This window comes from Lithobates pipiens, unplaced genomic scaffold, assembly GCF_037356315.1.
Source record: "Lithobates pipiens isolate NorthernLeopardFrog02 unplaced genomic scaffold, aLitPip1_a1.2 Scaffold_19, whole genome shotgun sequence".
In the NCBI taxonomy this organism is placed as follows: Eukaryota; Metazoa; Chordata; class Amphibia; order Anura; family Ranidae; genus Lithobates; species Lithobates pipiens.
The window spans coordinates 226,949,122-226,973,322 of record NW_027507764.1 but is presented as its reverse complement, the minus strand read 5'-3'; the positions used below and the strand labels follow the sequence as shown (position 1 = coordinate 226,973,322).

Sequence of the window (24,201 nt, the reverse complement as noted above, 5' to 3'; positions counted from 1 at the left end):
TTTGCTAGAAAATTACTTAGAACCCCCAAACATTATATATATATATATATCTATATATATAGATATATATATATATATATCTATATATATATATATATATATATATATATCTATCTATATATATATATATATATATATATATATATATCAAATATATACCTAACATCTCATGCTTTAAAATTGTGCACACTTGCAGAATGGCCCTACAAATCCATATAGGCGACGCTTTCAAATTTTTTTATGGTTACCAGGTTAGAGTTACAGAGGAGGTCTTTAGGGAGGAGGTGCAAGAAATATTGCTCTCACTCGGTCGATCGGGGCGATACCTCACATGTGTGATTTGAACACCGTTTACATTTGTGGACATGACTTACGTCTGTGTTTTCTTTGTTGCTTGAGCATGCAGGAATGGGGGAGCTTTAAAATTATAATTTTTTTCTTTATTTATTTTTTACATTGTCCCTTTTAAAAAAAAATCTGATCACTTTTATTGCTGTCAAAAGGAATGTAAACACCCCTAATGACAGTAATAGGTAGTGATAGGTACTCTTTATGGAGGGATCGTTGGTCCAAAAAAAACAAATCTCTATTTTGCACTTAAAAAATTATTCAGTTCGGCAAAATTGGCGATTCTGAATATTGTAACTTTTTTAAAATCTGTGCCGTTGACAGACGAGTAAACCGCAAGTGATGTTGTGACTTCGCTTTCCGGGATTTTACCCTGGTGACCCGATCAGAGCTGAATCTGACTTCATTCGGGTCTCAGCCTAGCCGGCAGACATGCTAGCTGGTGGCTCGGGTCTTCTGGTGGGACAGGAGGCCCGGGAAGAGCGGCAAAATGTGGCGGGGAACGTCCTCTCTGCTCCTTTACGATAACAGGCAATTGGCTTTTAGCCCGCATGGGACTTTATCACTAAAGAGCCAACCGCCCACTCTAAAAAACAGTACCGGGGTGATGCAGGCATCATCCCAGTATAACCCCTTCAAGCCATGAACGCAAATTTGCGTACGGTCAGCATGAAGGGGTTAAACATTCTGTGAAAAAACTGTCTGATAGCAAGCAATATATGATAAAGATTTGAGAGAAATGCTACCAAATAAACCTAGTGGGATGTACAGAATGGGGAACAGGAATATCTCTTCATGCGCAGCCACATGGAAAAGCAGAAAGGTGGACCGATAAAAGAAACTTGGAAGAAGCAAAGCATGCCTCTTTGTTCCTACTGTGAAAGAAATTTCACAAACCCTAGCTAGTGAAACAACAGGCATAAATATATTTTTATAACTGTAGCATTGTAGGGGTAATTTATATAGCATACTGTTTTAGCTAGCTCATGTATTTTGGAATAATGACCAGATAGTTCCAATGCACAGTATTGAAACATGTAAAAAATATACGTATATAACAGGGACATGCAGTAAGGTCAGTGGCTGGTGAGGCTAGTATCAGAGCCAGATACACACAGGTTACATACGCCACAATCGTTAGAGCGAGAGTAATAATTCTAGCACTAGACCTCTGTAACTCTAAACATGTAATCTGTAAAAAATGTTAACGCATCGCCTATGGAGATTTTTAAGTACTGAAGTTTGGCGCCATTCCACGAGTGTGCGCAAGTTTAAAACGTAAGACTTTAGGTATCTATTTACTTTGCATTACATCATCTTTCACATTATACAAAAAAATCGGGTTATCTTTAGTGGTTTTTTTTATTATTCATGAAACAGTTTTTTTCCCAAAAAAACACGTTTGAAAATTTGCTGCGCAAATATCGTGTAACATTAAAAGTTGCAACAACCAACATTTTATTCCCTAGGGCAGTGATGGCGAACCTTGGCACCCCAGATGTTTTGGAACTACATTTCCCATGATGCTCCACTACACCGCAGAGTGCCAGAGCATCATGGGAAATGTAGTTCCAAAACATCTGGGGTGCCAAGGTTCGCCATCACTGCCCTAGGGTGTCTGCTAAAACAATATATATAACGTTTGGGGGTTCTGAGTAATTATATAGCAAAAAAATGTAGGAGAGAAGTGTCAGAATTGGCCTGGGTGGCAAGGGGTTAATTACCATACGTAATATACAAACAATTATTATATATTGTTTTTAAGGTAATTTACTTTATTTTTAAAAGCTGTACTCAAGCAGGTAGCCTAAAGGACAAATTACTGAAGCTTGACGTTATAACTTCAAACCAGAATTTCACAGTAAATAGATAAATAATAAATGATATTATAACCTATAGCATAATAATACGATTTTGCTTGATTATAACAGTACCTTTTCAACAGCAGCGGATTCTCATTCTCCCTCTTAACTGTGTGAGAAAAACATGGGATTGTGGGTAAATCTTATACCCATAAACCCATGTTATTTCCTTATAGTTAGAGTGGTTGTAAACCCTTACAAACCACTTTGACCTACAGGTAAGCCTAGATTAAGGCTTACCTGTAGGTCCAAGCAATGTCTCCTAAACCTATATGGTTTAGGAGATATTTGCCCGAAAACAGGCACCGCTGTCTGAGCGGGCCATTCTCAGCGACGGAGCTGCCGTGCGTGTCAGCTCCTGTGCGCATGCGCGGGAGTGACGTCATCGCGGCTTCGCCGAATGACAGCGGCGGAGCTGCGAGACTCCACCAACAAGATGGATGCGGCGGACTACAGGGGACAGCGGCGACTTCGCTGGCTCCTGTGTCAGGTAAGTGACACATAATGGGCTACTATGCGATGCATAGTAGTCCATTATGCTTTGCCTTTGCAGGGAATGAAAGAGGAAGTAAACTCATCAGGGTTTACTTCCTCTTTAAGAGGGCTGGGCTGGAAGGGAGCATTTGTCTTTAAGACACATGCCCCTTCTATGACACTGCAATGAAAGGCGTGCCTCCACTGCAGCATTTTTATTGGACAGCTGGGGCTAATGGTACTTTACCATTGGTCCAAGACTCCAAGCTGTCCTTTGAACTCAGTGCCTCTGACAAGAAGTGAGGAGAGGCACTGTGAACTCAACCTCTCAGTCTGCTGCAGAGTGTACCAGCTTGTATTTAAACTTGCCGCTCTGTATGTAGCTTCTGACAGGCTACTCAAGGAGCCCCGTATCTCAGGAACCACAGGTCGTAGGAGCCCCAATTTTTTGCCAGCGGTGGGGGGGGGGGGGGGGTTGGGGGCGTAGGACTTAGGCTACCTACCACCCAAATAGTCTCTGTGACCTCGGTTCACCGAACTATGACCCTTGATTTATTTATTTTTTATTTTGCCTCCCCTGACTGCATGTCCCTGGTATATAAAAATAGGGAGAAACTAAAAGCTCATCCTGTTAAATCAAGGAATCTTGGATGTTTGGATTTTCGGGTGGCTAGGGAATTATATAGGGCTAAAAAAAGGTGCTTTGATAAGAAAATTCTCAAGGTCAGTTGCGTTGCTAGGGGGTGGCTACTGGGGCTATAGCCCTGAATCTGGAGCCCATAGCCCCGTGTCTGTAGGCAGCCTGTCCTCAGTCCCTGCTAGTCAGCAGTGGCAGAAACTGCATTTTCTGATGCAATGCGATACCTTCTCTTCGATCCGGCTGGTATGCCACCGCCCACTGCACTGTTACCTGTGGAAACTGAGTAATATACCTGAAGCCAGCAGCAGCAGACCAGCCACACACTGTAGTGCTGGATTTTGCTTTGCATCTGGCCGGCACCATCCACTATCTGGTGCCTGCCCTGCAGAGTCAGATTATTCCTGAGGGCAGCAGCAGGAGACGGCCGTGGTGGAAGAATTAAGGTGCTGCTGGAAAATCTCTCTCTCTCTGCATTCTATTTACTCTTCTTATCATTCATACAGTATCGCTGTCCTCCTGCCGCTCTCTTATTCACTCTTCCAGTATTATTTTTCTTACTATTGCTTTCTCTCACTCTCTCCCCCCTCTCTCTCTCTCTCTCTCTCATCTGCATACTAGCTCTCAGGGGACCCTGATTTAATGCCATATTGTAGTTGTTGAAGTCTTTCATATATTTATTTCCTGACTCTCTGGGGACCCTGATGTAAGGGGGGCTCTTTGGGGATCCTGATGTATGGAGGAGCTCTTTGTGGACCCTGATCTAAGAGGGGGGCTCTCTGGGGACCCTGGTGTAAGGTGGGCTCTCAAACGTGCAGTGCATGCAAGACAGCCCAAGAATTTACAGGAACTGGAGGCTTTTTGCCAAGAGCAGCTTTACCATCTGAAAAGATAAAGAGCCTCATTCACAAATACCACAAAAGACTTCAAACTGTCATTGATGTTAAAGGCAGCAATACACAGTATTAAGAACTTATTAATCAATTTTTTATTTCAAATTTAGAAACCCAAATGGTTTAAATGAAGGTTCCCCTAACTTCCTTTTATCCACGATTAAACATCCAAAATCCAGCTGAAATATGAGGGGAAAATTTGTATATAAAGAGTCAGGAAATAAATATATGAAAGACTTCAACAACTACAATATGGCATTAAATGCAAATTGTGTATTGAAGGTGTTCTGTGCATGTCATCCTCCAGAAATCAAATTAATGGGCAATTTTATTATATACAAATGCTGATGTACTGTATGTCAGGAGCTAATGTGCATATATAGAGTGGGTGGAGCATCATCTATAAAGAACTTACATAAGAGAAAGCCTTTGCATATTTTTTGTTGTATCAAACACATGACTGGGAATTTCTCCAAAGTCATGGTATTGGTGAAACATGTTGGGTGTATGTATGACATTTTTTGGATAATTTATCTTTTGGCAAATGAGGAATCGGAACATGTGAGTAATATGATATAAAAGAATTGGCAGATGTGTCTATTTTTCGGGAAGGTATTCTACTTGTTTATAAAAGCAGTAAAAGAAGGATAGAGAGCAAGAGATTTCCCTAGTTATTGAAAAAAAAGATAAACGATGAGTCGAATAAAGTGAAAATCTCTCATTAGAAATATTATAGTATCAGAAAGAAGTAAGGAAAGAACCTATGAAATACTGACAGAATAGGTAGCCTATATGGAGACAATTTAGCACTCAATTGACTACAGTATTTTATTTAGAGAAAGAAGTATTGTCCAAAAATTAATAGTTATTGCTAATATATATATATATATATATATATATATATATATATATATATATATATATATATATATATATATATACATATATAGATAGATAGATAGATAGATAGATACTGTAGATATATAGATATATACTGTAGATATATAGATATATATATCTATATAAATAAATTTACCAGTTCCAATTTTCTTCAGTGACAATCGGGTACAAATTAGTCTACATAGTTCTTACTTACAGGGCAATCACAAGCATTTCTGAGGGATTTTTTATTTTTTTTTGCGATTTTGCTGCAGAGATTTCCCAGTGCATTGGAAAATCTCTGTAGGAGCAAACATGAATAATTCACATTTTTTGGGAGAAAAAGAAAAGACATTTTCAAGGCACAGGTGTTCTTTGCTTATGGTGTATCCCAGTGGTCCAAGTACATGTTTGATCATGGACAGATGCCTCTCTCAGCGAGACTTCTGCCCAACGATATGCTTTGCAGATAAATGCAAGGTGCGTTCAGTGCAAATATTAATTTTAGAATAATACCTGAAATATATATATATTTGATAAAAATCATCTATTATACTAAAAAATTGTTCTAAGAATGTTTCCATGAAATAACCAATCATCTATATTCTTTACATACCTCCACACCTTTCATAAGGTATCTAAATTCAGGACAAATAAAGGCACTTCCTGCATATGCTGCATCAATGTGTAACCATATATTTTCATCATTGCCTGCAAAAAATAAACCATTTCTATGTTTACATGGTACACTAAGTTTGAGCAGTTATGCAAAAAAAAAACAACATGCCGGAAATCTATATAACAACACAGTAAAAATATGATTTATATGGTGTCCCACAATATTAGATGTCCCACTATCAATACTCTCTAAGCCCTTGTACACACGGTCGGAGATTCCGACGACTAAATCCGTTGGAGTTATTCCGACGGATTAATTCCGGACGAGGTCCGGAAGTGATGTTGCATACACACGGTCGGACCAAGTTGTCGGAAAATCCGATTGTTTAAACGTGATGACGTTATTTCGTTACGACGGGACTATGTTCAGGCTTGTAGCCAATAGCTTTGGTCTAGGAATTTGATCTGAGCATGCGTGGCACTTTGTCCATCGGAGTAGGCTACACATGATCGGAGTATATCTGATCGGAGCATTTTGTCGGAAAATATTTCCGGCAAGTTGGAAAAGTTGGTCCGATGGATATTCGGACCGAAACAGTCCGATGCAGACCACACACAGTCGGAATATCCGACAAAACGTTCCGATCGGAAACATTCTGCCGGAAACTCCGACCGTGTGTACAAGGGCATATTCTTATAGATTTGAGTAAGACTGCACAGAACAAAGGTTAGATTGAAGTGGCAATGTAACTGTAAAGGACCAAGACTTGCACACATACTGTGAAAACATTATGCAACAGGATAGATTGAGTTTATTTAATCTGTATGGCACAATTTCTGTTACTGTCAAGATTAAACTAAGTGTTTCAATATTGACTCTGCCCTCAAACACCAAGCTTCAGTAAAACAGCTTCAATGCATGTCAAAATGCATTGCAATTCCATTAAAATGAATTTCATTGTGTATTGATGTGCATTATCATGTGAGTTTAAGCATGAACTAAAATATATGTAAGTGTATGAGTTTTTATGCATTTCCATTGATTTTATTGGAAACTCCATACACCTTAAATTAGAGACGTGTAAACCCATGCCTTAGCTTATCAATACAGTATATTAAAATGGAACTAAACCCTTCTATCCCTTTACAGATGAAAACAGTGTCATCTTACTATCTATTTAACTTTTTAGTTGCCATGGTGCTGTACATGTGATCAGCTAGGACATAGGCCATTTGAGGGCTTGGTTGTTTAGTTGAGATCTGACATAGTAAAATGGTAATGGGACTGCACATCAGTCTTGCCCAGGGCAATCCTACCTCAAGAAAAGGCAAAAAGCCTTGCACCCTATGATCCAGTTCACCCCAATGGATTGAAGTGGTGCTGCTGAAAAACGATACAGCGTTAGGCAATTTCTTTCAGAGCAGCTTGGTGCAATGCACACCATACACTGGCCAATAGAACGTATTGAAATGTTACTTTGTGACATTTCAATACAGTTAGTGTAATTAAAAAGTAAACAATACAATGTGCAATTGCTGCATTAGCACTGTTCCTCCCACCACACACCAGTGGCTATGCATTTACCATGGCTGCTGGTGAACAAGCCCTAACAGGTGTCCCTAGAGACATGCCTTGAATACAACTGTTCTGGCAAAAAAAAGTAAATCCATAGGTTTTATTTGACTTTAAAATGGTTGTAAACTTCTACATATACCCACCGAAGTGAAGTGATTAGCTTCAATGGGTATATGTACACAGTACATATGGACACAGTGGTGAAAAAAAATCCTCCTACATAAGCTGTACCTGTTTATCTGCAGTTATATCTTATCTACAGTCATTCAAAGTTCACACATCAAAGGTTATTTCTCAGCTTGCAGGAGGCAGAGAGTGGGAATATGATGTCAGCAGAGGGCTGAGGGTAATCTGAGACCTGAGTGGGGGAAATAGACATATCCCCTTACACATTTGTTTTGCTTGTGTCTATCTAGCAAGGTTACTTTGTGGTATAAGCAAGGAAGCTGAGACCTCTGCAGTGTGTAAATGTGCTTTTACTATACAAAGATGCTGTACATACAAAACTATTACAATATTAGGAATACAATACAAGACTGACAGATATCTATAACAAGCAAAATGCCTAGCAAATAAACAGCCTATGGTCTGTAACAGTAGAAATACACTTAAAAGTTACTTAACTCCGGATACTGTGTAATCATGATCTCTGTTGCTCCTGGAGATCTTGTTTATTACAGATTCTTCCTCCTGCTCTGGTGTTAATCCATGATGAGTGGCTTCTGGTGTTAAAGCATGATGAAGTGGGCTCCACTATCAGTCTCTACTGCTCCTTTTTTTGGGCTTTTGTTTACCATAGTTATAAATTGTTTTCCATAACAACCGGCTAACAGTCATTCTTTCAGTTTGAGAGATCCTCTCTTACCTGTTTACTGTAGCTATAGAGACAATAGCCTATTCAATCTGTCAATTGAATACAACAATGGTATCTACATTCCCATTGTATCCAACAACATTTGTTTGAGAGATATCTTCTCAAGTCAAAACCTGACAGTAATCTGATTTCTATGACCAACTATTATTGTAATATCGTCCCATGTCATTTTATGTCTGATTAATATAAAAAAAACATATTTTAACAAACGCAACACATTCTGCCCTTGATTATTTTTCCTTTCAGACCTCATACAGAAAATCACTTCATTACTAATAAAACGAATTCTAAACATCAGTTGTTTAGATTGATTATCAATCAATTCTTTTCTGAATGCAACCTCTCCCATATTTCTGTCACTGAGAAGGTGTTTCAGTCTTTGGCTAAAAGTTCATTAGACAGTCCATTATATATTTTTTTAGAAACAAGTCCAGGCTTGTGATACATCAAAGGCCTTGCTCTCCACAGCTCTTGTGGTCTTCCACCATTCTGTCCATCATGTAACCACTTTTCTCTGGTCTTCCTATGGATCAAATCAAAGACAGCCTGTGGAGTGGAAACAGATTATCTGTTCCTTCTAATAATACATAAACAGTAGACCCCAGCCCTTCAGTTACAGTCTCTCCTCTAACTAGCTTCTTGCCTGGATCTCTGACCAACACTTTGCCACCTGCCGGTATCCACTTCTGACCCTCTCAAAGAACATCAATAGGGAGGAAGGGAAATATACTGATATTTCCCAGAAGACCACTGCTGTTTATTTTGGAAGGTTTGATGTTATGTAGCCTCACTTGTCACTCTTGCTGAAAAGTATCCACTAACCAGTCAGAGTCCCAGCCACTGTCTAAAGCTCATATGGCAATGCAAATATAACTTCAAACCTTCCTGCCAGATTCCCTCTCATTCCTAGATAGGCGTCAGCTTCAGATATGTCACTCTTGGTTTCTATATCATGGGAAGCAGTAACATGGTATCTGTAAAGCCCTGTTCCCCAGCTCCTACCATCCTCATATGGCGTGCTTTTGGCTATTGGCCTAGAATTTAACAACATGACTGCCTGTGTGAGGACCCAATCCCACCCCCTTAGTGTATGTGTGGGTGTAAGATTGCGTATCTGGTCCTTCAATAGCCCGTTGTATCTTTAAATCAAACCAGCTGCCTGTGGATGGTATGGGATGTGGCACAACCAGTACACATCTTTGGCCCACCACTGTACTGTTGATCCGGTGTTGCAATGAAAAAGTTAATGGAGCAGTTGAAGCGTTGCAGGCTTGATCTGTACATTTGCAAGAATGAACATGCATAAGTCCTGTATAGGTGTCCAAGTTCATCAAAACAGGATCAATTAGCACACCTTCTTCCCTTTGCCGATTTAATCTGCAACTCTGTTATAGTTCTCAAAGGATCTAGGGGCAAATGTGCATTAACATGCCCCACCATTATGGAGTGAGCTTCCTTCCAGGTGTAGTCCCAGACTTCCTTACCTCCCCACACCACCTTTCCATGAATAATCCGTTCATTGGACTTTCACGTGGGCATCCAAGTTGTCAGTCCTTTAAAAACCGCCCAGCTGTCAGTGTAGATAGTGACATGGGAAGAAGGACCCTCCTGAAGAGTACTCCAAGATATGGTACCATTCTGCTCCACTACATCCAAATGAAATGGTACTCCTTCTCTCAGGGGCCCTAATCCCTGATGCTGCAAAATAGCTTCTTTAGAAACCAAGAATGCAGTCCGCTGCTCTGAACCCCCTGAGAACTCAGTCTTTTTTCTGGTGACATTATATATAGGCCTCTGAATCAGTCCAAGATATGGGATGAACGATCTCCAGAACCCCACAACTTCAATTAACTTCTGTGCCTCCTCTTTGGTAGTAAGGGGCGACAGCGCCTGGATAGTTTGCACAACTGTCTCTGTCATTTTTCCACTGTGGCCCAGTCCACATCATTCCCAGGAATTTCACTTCTGTGGCAGGTTCTTGAACTTTGTTTTTGTCGATAGCCCACCCTCTGGTCTCCATGTGCTGTAGCAGCAAGTGCAGTGCTTCAGTTACATGTAGTGAAATACAGCAACTTTTAAACTCAGGGTACTTAAATCTCGGTCAATCAGTTCATGACAAATCATTGGAGAATGAACATAATCTTCAGAAAGCATGGTGAAAGTGTACTGGCAGCTGTCCCACACCATAGCAAACTGGTCTTGACACTCTGAGTCAAAATCTAAAATAAAGCATTAGCCAGGTCTATCACAGCATGATATTCTCCTGCCTCTTTAGCAATTTTCTCAACAATTGAGATCATATCAGGTACAGCTGACTTCAATGGAGGAGCCAGTTTATTTAGACCTCTGTAATCCACAGTCATGCTATATGTCTCATTAGGTTTCTTTACTGGGAACACCGGAGAGGAGAAAGGACTTACAGCAGGTCTAAGGATCCCTACTCTCAATCATTCTTGAATACTCTCCCCAATTTCTTTGTGGTCTCTTGGAAGTCTATACTGCTTGAGACAGACTGGCTTCTCTGGTGGAGGAATGTAGACAGAGGTCCATTTCGCATGACCTCTGACCACAGCCTTCACAGCCCTAACCAGATATGCTTTATCAGGGTACCCAAATCTGAATGTACTCCTTTCCATCTGAATTGATTGATCTTGAAGTTCATCCATCCCAAGAATATTTTCTGGTAACTCTGATACCAAAACATTTGTCATGAAACTTAATCCCTTGCCAATAAACAATTTCACCCATATCCTAACTGCTGATATGGTTTGCCCTCCCACACCTTCTACATAAATCAAATTTTGATGGGAAAGATTTCCTTGCAATGCTTCCCATCTGCTATCAGCTAAAGCCATTACATGTGTAGGATAAGATGACTTTCCCCACCATACAGTGACAGGTGCATATGGGTGTTGGTCTCCTGCTGTCACTGCCCTCACTCCTATTGCAGGAGATTTACCTTACCTTCATAAAGGCTAAGGAACCTCCCAATCCCTTTTTCTGATTCTCTCCAACTCCTCCCCATGATAAAGGGATTTGAGTTTGGGTTCATGTTCGGTTTTGGGAATTGTTTTGGGGCTAACAGGAGAGGTCTATTCTGTTTTCTCTAAATCTAGGCTGATGCTATCTTCACTAGGAGTAGTGTTTCTAACCCTGACAGTTTTCCCCACTAATTGTTTCAACCTTTTCAGCATTTCTGCAGTAGAAATCCCATATATTTCATCTTTAGGTACTAAGAGTACTTTATTTCCACCCACATTTCTTTCCTAGAGATAACTAGCCTGGTTTTCTCTTCACCTCCTGTCTTCTCAACCCCATTCCCTTTGTTCTCTGTTCTGCTTGTATTCTTCCTGTCTGGCCTTGACCTTATCTTCTGCCCTGACAGGTTCTGTTTTAGTCTCCTCTAACTCCCCAAACTGGCATAAAAGGGTAGTGGCATCATGAATCTTGCTGTTTAATCCCAGGCCTCCCAGCAAGGACAATAAAGGAGCACCGAGATTAAATGTAGCAGACTTCATCAGTTTAGAGCACAGAGCAGACGTAAAAGGTTCCATGTCTGGACCCATCCATTCTGAAAATGTATTTAATCCGGTTATACAACCCATCTTGATTAACCTGAAAATACCCTCTCCTATTTTTCTCCAGTGGTAAATATTTTCCAGGTCACTAGGACTAGCTTATACTCAGACTATTCTATCCCTCACAAGGTCTAACAGTGAAAAATGTACTCTAAACTCTCTGGCTTTTCTCATTGCCTGACACAATTGTGGATCATGGGTTACCACTACCATAGCCACTGCTTTCTTACCTGGCAAAACACTGTCTGCTGCTTCATCCCATATATATATATATATAAAACTATTATGCTTGAAACAAAAATACTTCTTATTCATTAAATAAACTTGTAAGGAAGTAGGGTGGGGTGGTCCGTGGTAGGCAGGTCATGTGGTAGAGGAAAAAGGAATTTAAAAGTGGTAATGGCGCTGCTAATGGATAAGTGATATGTATAATCGTGCAAAGTCAAAAGTTATACATTTTCCATAAATTGTGTAAAATGCAATAAGTACATAAACCTCTAACAACAATTATAAAAATTGTGCAAATAGCAAAATACAGTGCACATGAACCGGTATGAACCTAAATATACCAAGTAAATAATAAATTGTTCCACCATGCTAGCCAATTATATAAATTCATATAAGACATGCAAAAATAAATAGATTCATAAAGTCTATTGGTGAAAACAGTGATAAAAAATGTGACTATAAAATATATATTATATATATATATATATATATATATATATATATATATATATATATATATATATATACACATAAAGTCTTTAATTCTGGTAAGTAGGCACAAGGTGCTGCAGTTTCCACAGTTATCAGTATTCGTGTGTATCACTAGTGCTCTCCCCCAAACCAGGAAGACCGGGGCTCGCTGTGCTCCAAGGACCAAAACCGGATGTGACATAATGACACTCCTAGCTCCACCTCACATGTTTCATCATCAAGACGTCAGCAGAAGCGGGATGCTATCTTACTATTTCATACCATATTTATATTATATGGTAACCTGGCAACTTGGAGTCACATGGCCAGCGGCCAACTTGGTACTCAAATGAGGGACATCCGAAGCTAAAACTCACACCTACGGGGGGCATTAATGCAGGGATCTCCGGTTAACATAAACTGGTGTCACCTATGCACAATCAGTTAAAAACACTCTATAATACTCTCTATAACCTTTAATAAATAGTTACTAAAAGAAATTACAAACACAGGAAAAAATAATAAAATATATATTAAAATATGACCAATAGGGGCAAAATTATTGTGGAGAGGACAAGATCTTAATTAAATTGGCCTAATGGGAAAGAATGTTTATATTGATTAAATTTAATTCTAATTATAAAATATATTAAAAAAAAGAAATAATATATAAAATATATATATATATATATATATATATATATATATATATATATATATTGTGACATTGGGGTGATTAGCTCAATTGGTAGATGCATTTTTTTAGTCCACATCAGTCAGGCGTGTAGGGTTAAGGGCCTGGTAGCCCACGTTTATTAGAAGAAAACAAAATATTAGTCCATCCAGTAATCCCACGCAGGGGTCCAAGCTTAAATTAAATACAGCAAAATCAGAACGAAAATGCTAGCCCACCTGGCTACTTGCCCCGTCCAACAAACTGCTTGGACGCACACAGCTTCCAACCCTTCGACACACAGCACACGGCTCCTTGGACGCACACAACTTTGAGTCCTTCACACAGCTTTGGACATGCACAGCTTCAAGCAGCAAGCTGCTCACACACCACCATCCTACACAAATCCCCTCGTTATATGGGCTGTGTGCAGCTGGGCACACACCCTGCTCGCTAGCCTCAAGACCCGGACACAGGGTTGGAGATACCGTCCCACCCATAACTCTCAGGGATCTCCAAACTACAGAATCCCATCTGGAGCTAGCAAAACCTGGAGAAAACTGACAGAGCAGTTTTCTCCATTTAAACTCTACACTCTGTAGTCCTGCAGTCCGCAGATATGCAAACTCTGTGTCTCCTTTACCTCTAATTTCATAGGGACAGAGCCTCGCTCTGTCACATATCCCCCCCCTTTGTTTCGATCCGGAGGGAGGAACACCAGCACCCATCATGATGGTTGGGACACCTCTGTGCTGGCTGTCAGCCACGTAGGCCCAACCCTTTTTCCGGGTGCGCTTCCAGGAACATTCCCCCCTGGATCTTAACAGGTTCCTATATTGTCCTATACTCAGACTTCCTCTTCTTTTGGGGTCCCTGGGCTTATTCACTTTTCTTGGGGGAACTCTGCCTTCCTTGAGCCCTCCTTTCAACTTACAAATACCCATTTTACCCTTCACCATCGGTATTTCAGGTTCAAAACAGTTTTTCTTGGTACCCACTGCAACCAAATCATTGTTTACAGAACGAACTCTTAACAGATCACAGCTTTCCATATCATCAGTGCTTTCCAATTCAGTGTTTGTTAGAAGAAGACCCGAGGAGGGACTACGTCCGACGGGACCATAGCACAGCTCCACCTCACCCATTGTCAAACACTCCATGGGTACCTGTTCTAACAAACTACCCTGACCCAAGCATAAACCATTTTTTCCAGGTTTACACATTACATTGTTACGGCAACCAACATTAACACTTTCTCCCATAGTGTCTCCGGGCACCTTAACTTGTAATCTTGAGTCCATTCTGGGCCCTTCCTTCTCATGAGGCCTAGCAGGTAAGGCAGTATCTGCGCCCTCTACTGACCACTGCTCCGCCGCACCTCGGACCACACCAGCAGAGATTTTTCTAGTCACCGCCCCAGACGGAGAGACCTCTGATATCTCAAGCAGTTCTCTCGCGTGCCTTCCATACCAATCAATAACTAGAAGTACGCTCACAGAGAATCTGGAGATCCTGTGCCAAATGGTTAACCATTGGTCCCACCAATTCCACTGTTGGTCATGGTTTCCCAGCACTGCCTGTACCACCTGGCTCCACCCATTGGTGCTACGCAGCACCACCTGGTCCAACTGCGGTGGAGATACCCAAGTATACAGCGAGTTCATTTTTACCAACTCTAGCATTTCCAGTAAGGTTTCGGTCATCTCTAAACATCCCATGTCTAAACACCAGAACTTTCTAGGGTCTTCTACTCTGTCCAAGACATGGAGGGGCTCAGCGACTGCAGGTTGAGAGGGTGAGACATTTGAAGAGACCTCATCCTCCTTGGAGGTACTCATCATCACGGCCTGTTGCTCCCCTGGAGAGCTGTCAGACACATGTCTCACACTTATGCCTTCTGCACCAGTGTTGGTGAGCCTCTGCAGGTCATTACAAGTCACTCTATCACTTTGATACTCAATATCATTTTGCTGTGGGGCTGTGGACAACACATCTGCGATGCCAGTGCCCTGAACTGTTTCTTCAGAGTGGAGGGCAGCAACCTTTGCAGGGACCAAGACGCCCTCAACCACCGGCGGCTCTGTGATCCCCCTGTCTGGCATAGCAGTTGTGTCTACACCCTTGTTACTTAAGTTAGCCTTACCCAGCATGGCTAGCAATTGTTTGGCCCAGCTGTCCCAGTCCATTGTGGTTCCACCATGGGTGTTCCACAGCGTTGCATCACCTGCTGTAGAAAGCCGCACAGAAACCTGGGATTCATTAGCTTTAACTGCACATTCCTCACTTCTATATACATCATTTTGTAACACCACACTTTTATCAACGTTGCATTGGGGTGATGCTTCACCTAAAGCTTGGTGCAGCACACCATTTTGAACACCTTTTTCTGGTGGCACTACAGACACATTCAGCTTTGTACCCTCAACTTTTGCAGGCTGAATTAACCCCTTGCCTACTGGGCTACACGTAGGGTTGTGGGGCTGCGCCCACACTCTCTCACTGTGTGGCTCAGTCGTAACATTACAGGAAACACATTTTTCAGCATTATAATCACCAATCACATCACATTGGCCAACACTATTGTCAGCATGACCATCAATATTCTCATTATGTGTTGACATAGCTACTGCTTTTGTGGGTTGTCTATGAGCCACCATAACCTCTGAGCAACTCTTCACAGCACCCGCTCTCTGTAAAGGGGCACTTTTGCCTATTTGGGCAGCTCCATAGCTGACCTGGGAAACTCTCTGCTCCAACACTGCAAGCTCCTTGGAAGTTTCCCTGGGCAACCCTGCAGCAGCTGTCACTAGGGAACATGGTACCAGCACTGTTTTGGTCACCCCTAGCTCAATTTTCCCAGCCATCTGCTGGATCATAGCAGGCATATGCAGAGTCCCCATGTCCTTTTCAGTCTTTAGCCCTGCGTCTAGTTGGGCTTTACGCTGCGCCTCCCCACTGCTCTGGGTAGCACAATGCAGAAAGTCTATGTCCATTTGTACTGCGGATCTCCCCACTGGACATACTCCCACTTCACTGGGTTCAGCATCATAAACTGAAACAGTCTTACCAGTTCCTGCAGCTGATGTCATAGCCTTCACTTGAGTGCGTTGTCTCACTGGTGTGGTGTCTCTATAGGCTGACTCCCCCATGTGGCCATGGAGCAAAACTGCAGCCTTTCTGAACCCACTGATGCCCCCTGTAGGTAACACAAGATCCTTGTTGCTAGGGGTAACTGCAGACTTGCGCTCCAAAGCTGGTTGGCTATAACTTATGCAGGATTCAAGCTGATGTACTCTCCTTTCGGGACTGACCCCTTTGCCTAAGCGGCCATGACAGAAAACTTTACGTTTCTCTGGATTTCCAAATCCTAGGTCTTCCGGCGACACTTCTCCCATCCTGGAGCATTGCTGGCGGCCCGTGATACAATGGAACTCTCCTCTAAGAAGGATTTCCTCTTTAAACTTGCTGTAGTCATCCTGGTCCCCATCCATCAAATGGTAAACCGACCGGAACTCTATCCGCAATAAGGTTTGCAGCAGTTTTGGCCACCGGTCCCTAGGCCATTTTCTCTTTACAGCAACTTTTTCAAATCTTACAAGGAAGTCTCCCACCTCCTCTGTAGGCAGCATGGGTTGCACATAGTCAGAGGCCAAGATCTCAGCCCCTTGCAGTGCACCCGACTCTTTGCGATTCCGCTTGAACCATTCATTTGCTGTCTCACACGTCACTGGCCCTACAATCCCCTTTTGACTGGCCCTACAAGGTGGAGACATCTTCTCAGGCCATGCTGAGCTCACGTCCTCTTTAACTTGATTAAACATAAACTTCTTGCTTTTTGACTGCCTCATCCTTGCAATCACATGCACACAGCAGCTTATAACAGTTCTCAGCAGAGAAAGAAAAAAAAATAAAAAATCTGATGTTTGATTCTTCCTTCACAGGTACACAACCTGCATGCAACACAGTCCATCAAATAAACGTATACGCAATGCTGTTCGCCTGGCTGCCACACACAGCTAGCAGTAGTTCCTGATGCGACTCACCATGGAGCAAGGAGCCGGATTCCACCGTCTACATGCCCGCATTCGAGCACCACTTGTGACATTGGGGTGATTAGCTCAATTGGTAGATGCATTTTTTTAGTCCACATCAGTCAGGCATGTAGGGTTAAGGGCCTGGTAGCCCACGTTTATTAGAAGAAAACAAAATATTAGTCCATCCAGTAATCCCACGCAGGGGTCCAAGCTTAAATTAAATACAGCAAAATCAGAACGAAAATGCTAGCCCACCTGGCTACTTGCCCCGTCCAACAAACTGCTTGGACGCACACAGCTTCCAACCCTTCGACACACAGCACACGGCTCCTTGGACGCACACAGCTTTGAGTCCTTCACACAGCTTTGGACATGCACAGCTTCAAGCAGCAAGCTGCTCACACACCACCATCCTACACAAATCTCCTCGTTATATGGGCTGTGTGCAGCTGGGCACACACCCTGCTCGCTAGCCTCAAGACCCGGACACAGGGTTGGAGATACCGTCCCACCCATAACTCTCAGGGATCTCCAAACTACAGAATCCCATCTGGAGCTAGCAAAACCTGGAGAAAACTGACAGAGCAGTTTTCTCCATTTAAACTCTACACTCTGTAGTCCTGCAGTCCGCAGATATGCAAACTCTGTGTCTCCTTTACCTCTAATTTCATAGGGACAGAGCCTCGCTCTGTCACAATATATATATATATATATATATATATAGGAGACAGGTCTACTCAAACCAAAAATGGCTACTATGGGAAAATAGGGACTATAAAATGACCCAATATATTATTAACCAAAGTAGGTAAACTCTTATTAACAGAGGTGAAACTAGTAACCAAAAATGTGAAATTGATTTAAGGGAACAGATATCTCAGACCAAAAAAATATATATAATCAATAAAATGAATATCAAGAAAATAGGGACTTTAAATGGACACACGCATATTTTCACTCCACATCTAGGAACATAAACATATTACCGTATATACTCGAGTATAAGCCGAGATTTTCAGCCTCTTTTTTGAGGCTGAAAGTGCCCCCCTCGGCTTATACTCGAGTCATCGCTGTCTGCCCGCTCGATCAGCGTGTCGAGCAGACAGACAGCGGCCATTCTATCATTCAAAAGCCGCGCCTCCGGCTCCGCCTTCGCCTGTGATAGGCGGAACACTGAATTTCCCAGCAGCCTGTGTTCCGCCTATCACGAACATCGTATCATCCTCGTACTACGGACGAGGATGATACGATGTCCGTGATAGGCGGAACACAGGCTGCTGGGAAATTCAGTGTTCCGCCTATCACAGGCGAAGGCGGAGGCTTTTGAATTTTACAATGGCCGCCGACGAAGAGGGCACGGGACGGAGGCAAGGCAAGGCACGGCACGGGACGGGACGGGACGGGACGGAGGCAAGGCAAGGCACGACACGGGACGGAGGCAAGGCACGGCGGCAAGGCACGGCACGGGACGGAGGCAAGGAGGCAAGGCACGGGACGGAGGCTCGGGACAAAGGCTCGGGACACAGGTAGGCTGGACACACACACACACACACACACACACACACACACACACACACACACACACACACACACACACACACACACATGGATGGAGACACACACACACACACACACACACATGGATGGAGACACACACACACAGGGATGGATGGATGGAGACACACACACACAGGGATGGATGGATGGATGGATGGAGACACACACACACAGGGATGGATGGATGGATGGACACACACACACACAGGGATGGATGGACGGACACACAGGGATGGACGGACACACAGGGATGGACGGACACACAGGGATGGACGGACACACACACAGGGATGGACAGGCATGTCTCACCCTCGGCTTATACACGAGTCAATAAGTTTGCCAGTTTTTTTGGGGGTAAATTGGGGGCCTCGGCTTATATTCGGGTCGGCCTATACTCGAGTATATACGGTAAACGTAAGTCGGAGTATAAATTCAATAATTCGATATAAAACAATTAAGGTCTATATCAATATTTAAACCTTCTGGCTGGAGAGAATTCAATATATAGATCCATTTAGTTTAATTTTGGGAGACTCATCTTCTTATTATCTCCACGCCAGTGACATAGGTATTTGTGCATGTTATTAGTTCCTTTATCTTGTATTCCCTGTCGAAACAGTAGAACTGAATGATTCCTTTCTATCAGGTTGTTTTTTTTTTCCTACATGGTAGACATTTCTGACATCTTTCAGGCTGGGGAACAAGCTAATGTTTCTAGGTGGATCAAGGGCATTATGCACCAGCTTATTTCTCAGCGTAGGTGCTCGACTAAACTAAATAAAGTTTGGTCTTTGTTGAAGGAGTTTCTTTAGTATCTTATCAGATTTCAAAACGGGCCAATATTTACTCACTATGCCCTCTATTTTCTTGTATTGTTGATTAAAACCAATGTGAAAAGCAAATTCCATATTCTTGGATTATTTTCCTTGTTTATCCCTTAGGACTGATTCTCTATTCATATTTTTGATGTTCTTTAATCCTTCCAATTCCCTTCTTTTGTAACCTTTGTCTATAAACCTCTTTATCAGAGCTTCTGATTGTTCTTCAAAGTCTTTTTCGTTGCCATTCCTCTGAATCCTCGTGAGTTGTCCTTTAGGGACACTTTCTAACCACTTCGGGTGGTGGCAGCTTCTGGCAGGGATATACGCATTACGATCAGTTTGTTTAAAGAAAGTTCTTGTGCCTAGTCTACTTCCTTCTTTATATATTTGTAAATCTAGATAGTCAATGCTTTATTGTCTTCAATTTCCTGAAAAGAACATCCCATACTGGTTGAAGTTAATCTCAAAAAATCTCTCCAAAGATGTCTTATTGCCCCTCCAAATCATGACAATATTGCCAATATAACGTCTGTAAAAAATAAGATTTGGTCTCTCTTTACTGTAAATTTGTTCCTCTTCCCATTTATTCATAAATAAATTAGCCACGCTTGGGATGTATTTTGCCCCCATTATGACTCCTTTTGTTTAAACATAATCTTTATTATACCAGAAGTAATTGCTGTTCATAGGATTTCTAGCAGAAGGTTTGGAAATGACTATCTGATCATGTTTTAAATCTGTAAATTTGTGTAGTGCCCATTTTGCTCTTTCGAGACCATCCTTCTGCACTATGTTGGTGCATAGTGAGTTCACATCAATAGTGACTAGAAAATCCTCATTTGTTATCTGTATATCCTTAATTTCTGAAATGAGTTGTTTACCATCTCTCAGATATGATTTTCCCTTAGATACCAGCGGTTGTAGATATTCATCCAAGTATTCACCCAGTCTGGAGAAAAGGGAGTTTATACCACTTATATTCAGTCTCCCTGGTGGATTTTTTCCTGATTTTTGTGAACATTAGGTAGGTAGTATATGACTGTTGTTTTTGCAGCCTCAGGTACCAAATATTTAGCCTCCTTTTTATTCAGAATGTCTTTTTAATTCCCCTTATTGACATAGGCTTTTAATTTTTTTATCATATTTCTTTCTTGGATTATAATTTAACCTTTTGTATGTGTCCTCTTTACTTTCTTCATTTCATTCTTATAGTCAATTTTATTCAGAATCCCCAGTCCCCCACCTTTATTGGCTGGTCAGATAATCACTTCTTTTTTCTTTTCTATATCCCAAATAGTATTTCAAACATCATTCTCTTTGGATTTGTTAATTTTTAATTCCTTAATGTCCTCCTCTACCATTTTCTTAAACACTTCTAGGCTATTATTTCCTGGATTTTTTGGATTGAAAGTAGAGTTATTCCTTAACTTCGTATGTTCATACATTCTTTGTGTTGGGGTGGTTTTATTCACTTTCGTCATTAAAAAATAACTTTTTAATATTCAGCTTTCTTACAAATTTCTGTAGATCAATGTAGATCTCAAACTTATCTACGTTTTTATTTGGAGTATATTTGAGTCCCAGATCTAAAATTTTCATTTCATCCTAAATAAAAATCACACTGCTCAAGCAAAAAATCCCTGCACCTAATATTCTCTTCTTTTTCTGTGTCCCCCCTCATTTGCCCCGGTCCCCTGTTGTTCCCATGTAACTTCTCTTTGTATTTGGTAAAAGGATCTCTGGGGTGGCCATGTATTCTGCCATCCTTGATTTCCACCCTCGGTAATGCCTGGGTGGCCCATAACCTCCATGGTTCCTGGGTGGTCTTCCTCTGTGTCCCCTGGGTAAAAAAATCCCCTCTGTATTGGGGTTCTCTATGGTTTTGTCAGGGCCGGGCTCAGCTCTTCCTTCTCTAAACTGGCTGCTTAGCTGTTGGCTAATTGCCTCCTCCTATCTATCCACAGTGACTCACCTGTTGATGATATCCTGCTCATCAGTCCTGCTTACTTAAAGAGGGATTCCGCCCAAAAAAAATATATTAAAAGCCAGCAGCTATAAATACTACAGCTGCTGACTTTTAATAAATGGACACTCACCTGTCCCGGGTTCCAGCGATGCCGGCAGCCGAGGTCGATCGACCGCTCGGGCCTCGGCTGCTGCCGCCGCCATTCGAAGTGAGGGAATCAGGAAGTAAAGCGAATCGGCTTCACTTCCCGGTTCCCTACTGCGCATGCGCGAGCCGCGCCGTGCAATAGGAGATCTCCGCGCTGTCACTGGGACCCGTGTGTGTCCCAGCAGACAGCGTGGCAGGGCAGGAAATGGCGTAGACTCCCGTGGGAATCTATGCCCGGAAGTGGGTGAAAATACCTGTCTTTGACAGGTATCTCCACCCCCCTCCCCCCTGAAAGGTGTCAATTGTGACACCAGAGGGGGGGGAGTTCCGATCAGTGGAGGTTCCACTTTAGGGTGGAATCCCGCTTTAAGCTGTCCAGCCCAGATGTTCTCTGCCTTTGCCTTGGTCAACATCACAGAGACTCTCTCCTGCGCTCCTGTTAAAGACTTGCTTGACTGACATTCCTTCTGGCTCCAGATCCTGCTTGCTGTTCCACAATGCTGATTCCTGGCTTCCTGACTTACTGGTTTGTCTGACTATCCATTCCGGTTACTGAACTTTGGCTATGTTTTGACAACGTTTGTTCTATTTACTTTCATTATTAAACAAGTGTGATTTAACTGTACTTCTGTCTCGGCCTGATTCATGGTTTCTGACAAGTTTGTTTGTATCTGTATATCTTAATGGTTAAAACCTTTTGTAAGTGTCAATAAGTCCCCTGGGAGTTCTTGGTGTCCTCGGTATATAACCTCGGTAACCCCTCCTGGTACTATATCTATTATTATGATCTGTATGGTTAGTTTGTACTGGAGTCCTAACATTGGATTACCTCTGGGCTGGTCTGGGTGTCCTCTGAGTGGGAGGTTCTACTATAGTCCGTTGGTGAAAACCGTGATAAAAAAATGACTTGTGTGTGTATATATATATAGACACATGGTGCTGCAGTTTCCACACAGGCGAGTGGTGTTCGTGTATCACGCACACTTCCCATGTGGTAATCCTCACGTGCTCCATGTTCCCCACCCTGATGGGCACCAAGCAAGGGTAACATGAGAGGCCTACCCTGAGGTGGGTTCTTTCTGGGCTTTGCTAGGAACTTTGAAAAGCATCACTGCCTTACACATAGGATACCTTTACTGTAACAGATGACTGAACTCTAATAAACTCTCTCATCGTTATATAGTTAGTTTGGTTAAAAAAAGATACAAGTACATCTAGTTCAACCAATAAAAGGAAAAAAAATATGCAATCGTATATGTACAACATTTTCAAAAACATTTAAAAAAAACTATGGGGATTTGGTCACACCATATTGCGATATGGTGCTTAAGCCCACTTACTACGAAAAAGTACCCCTGGAGCACCCCACTCCCTCATCATTGCCTCTCATTAGTGTCCACCTGTGTCATAGGTGGAGTCCTTTAGTTCTCCCATATAGAGGAGTGTATGTCTCCCATGGTTCAGAGAAGCAGGATCTCCCATTCTATGGATAGCATAGGACTGACTAATTATGGAGTACTTTGTTGCAGTAAGTGGGCTTAAGCACCATATAGCAATATGGTGTGACCGAATCCCCATTTTTTTTAAAATGTTTTTTGAAAATGTTTAGGTGTTTTAACCACTTGACCACTGGGCACTTAAACCCCCTTCCTAACCAGACCAATTTTCAGCTTTCGGTGCTCTCACATTTTGAATAACAATTACTCAGTCATGCAACACTGTACCTATATGAAATTTTTGGCCCTTTTTTTCACACAAATAGAGCTTTCTTTTGGTGGTATTTAATCACCCCTGGGTTTTTTATTTTTTGCGCTATAAAAGAAAAAGGACCGAAAATTCTGTAAAAAAATGAAATTTTCTTTGTTTCTGTTATAAAATTTAGCAAATTAGTAATTTTTCTTCATAAATTTTGGACAAAATTTATACTACTACATATCTTTGGTAAAGATAAGTACAAATTGGTGTATATTATTTGGTCTGTGTGAAAGTTATAGAGTCCACAAGCTATGGTGCCAATATCTGAAAATTGATCACACCTGGAGTACTGACGGCCTATCTCATTTCTTGAGACCCTAACATGCCAGAAAAGTACAAATACCCCCCAAATGACCCCTTTTTGGAAAGAAGACATTCCAAGGTATTTAGTAAGAGGCATGGTGAGTTTTTTGAAGTTGTAATTTTTTCCCATAATTCTTTGCAAAATCAAGATTTTTTTTCCTTTTTTTTTCTTCACAAAATGTTCATATTATCAGGTTAATTCTCACACACAGCATATGCATACCACAAATTACACCCCAAAACACATTCTGCTATTACTCCCGAGTATGACGATACCATGTGTGAGACTTTTTCACAGCGTGGCCACATACAGAGGCCCAACATGCAGGGAGCACCATCAGGCGTTTTGGAGCACCCAGGCCAATTCTGACATTTCTCTCCTACATGTAAAATTCATAATTTATTTGCTAGAAAATTACATAGAACCCCAAAACATTATATATGTTTTTTTTAGCAAAGACCCTAGAGAATACAATAGCAGTCGTTGCAACTTTTTATCTCACACAG

General features: G+C 41.8%; 1 protein-coding gene across 3 annotated transcripts in view; it reads right to left on the bottom strand.

Moving 5' to 3' along the window:
* Positions 1–24,201, bottom strand: part of DDC (dopa decarboxylase) — a 232,366-nt gene that overhangs the window by 48,011 nt on the left and 160,154 nt on the right. For all 3 annotated transcript variants that reach the window (XM_077491761.1, XM_077491762.1, XM_077491760.1), the window contains exon 8: positions 5,710–5,804. In XM_077491761.1, coding sequence (XP_077347887.1) covers positions 5,710–5,804 — 95 coding nt within the window. The remainder of the gene's footprint in view (positions 1–5,709; positions 5,805–24,201) is intronic.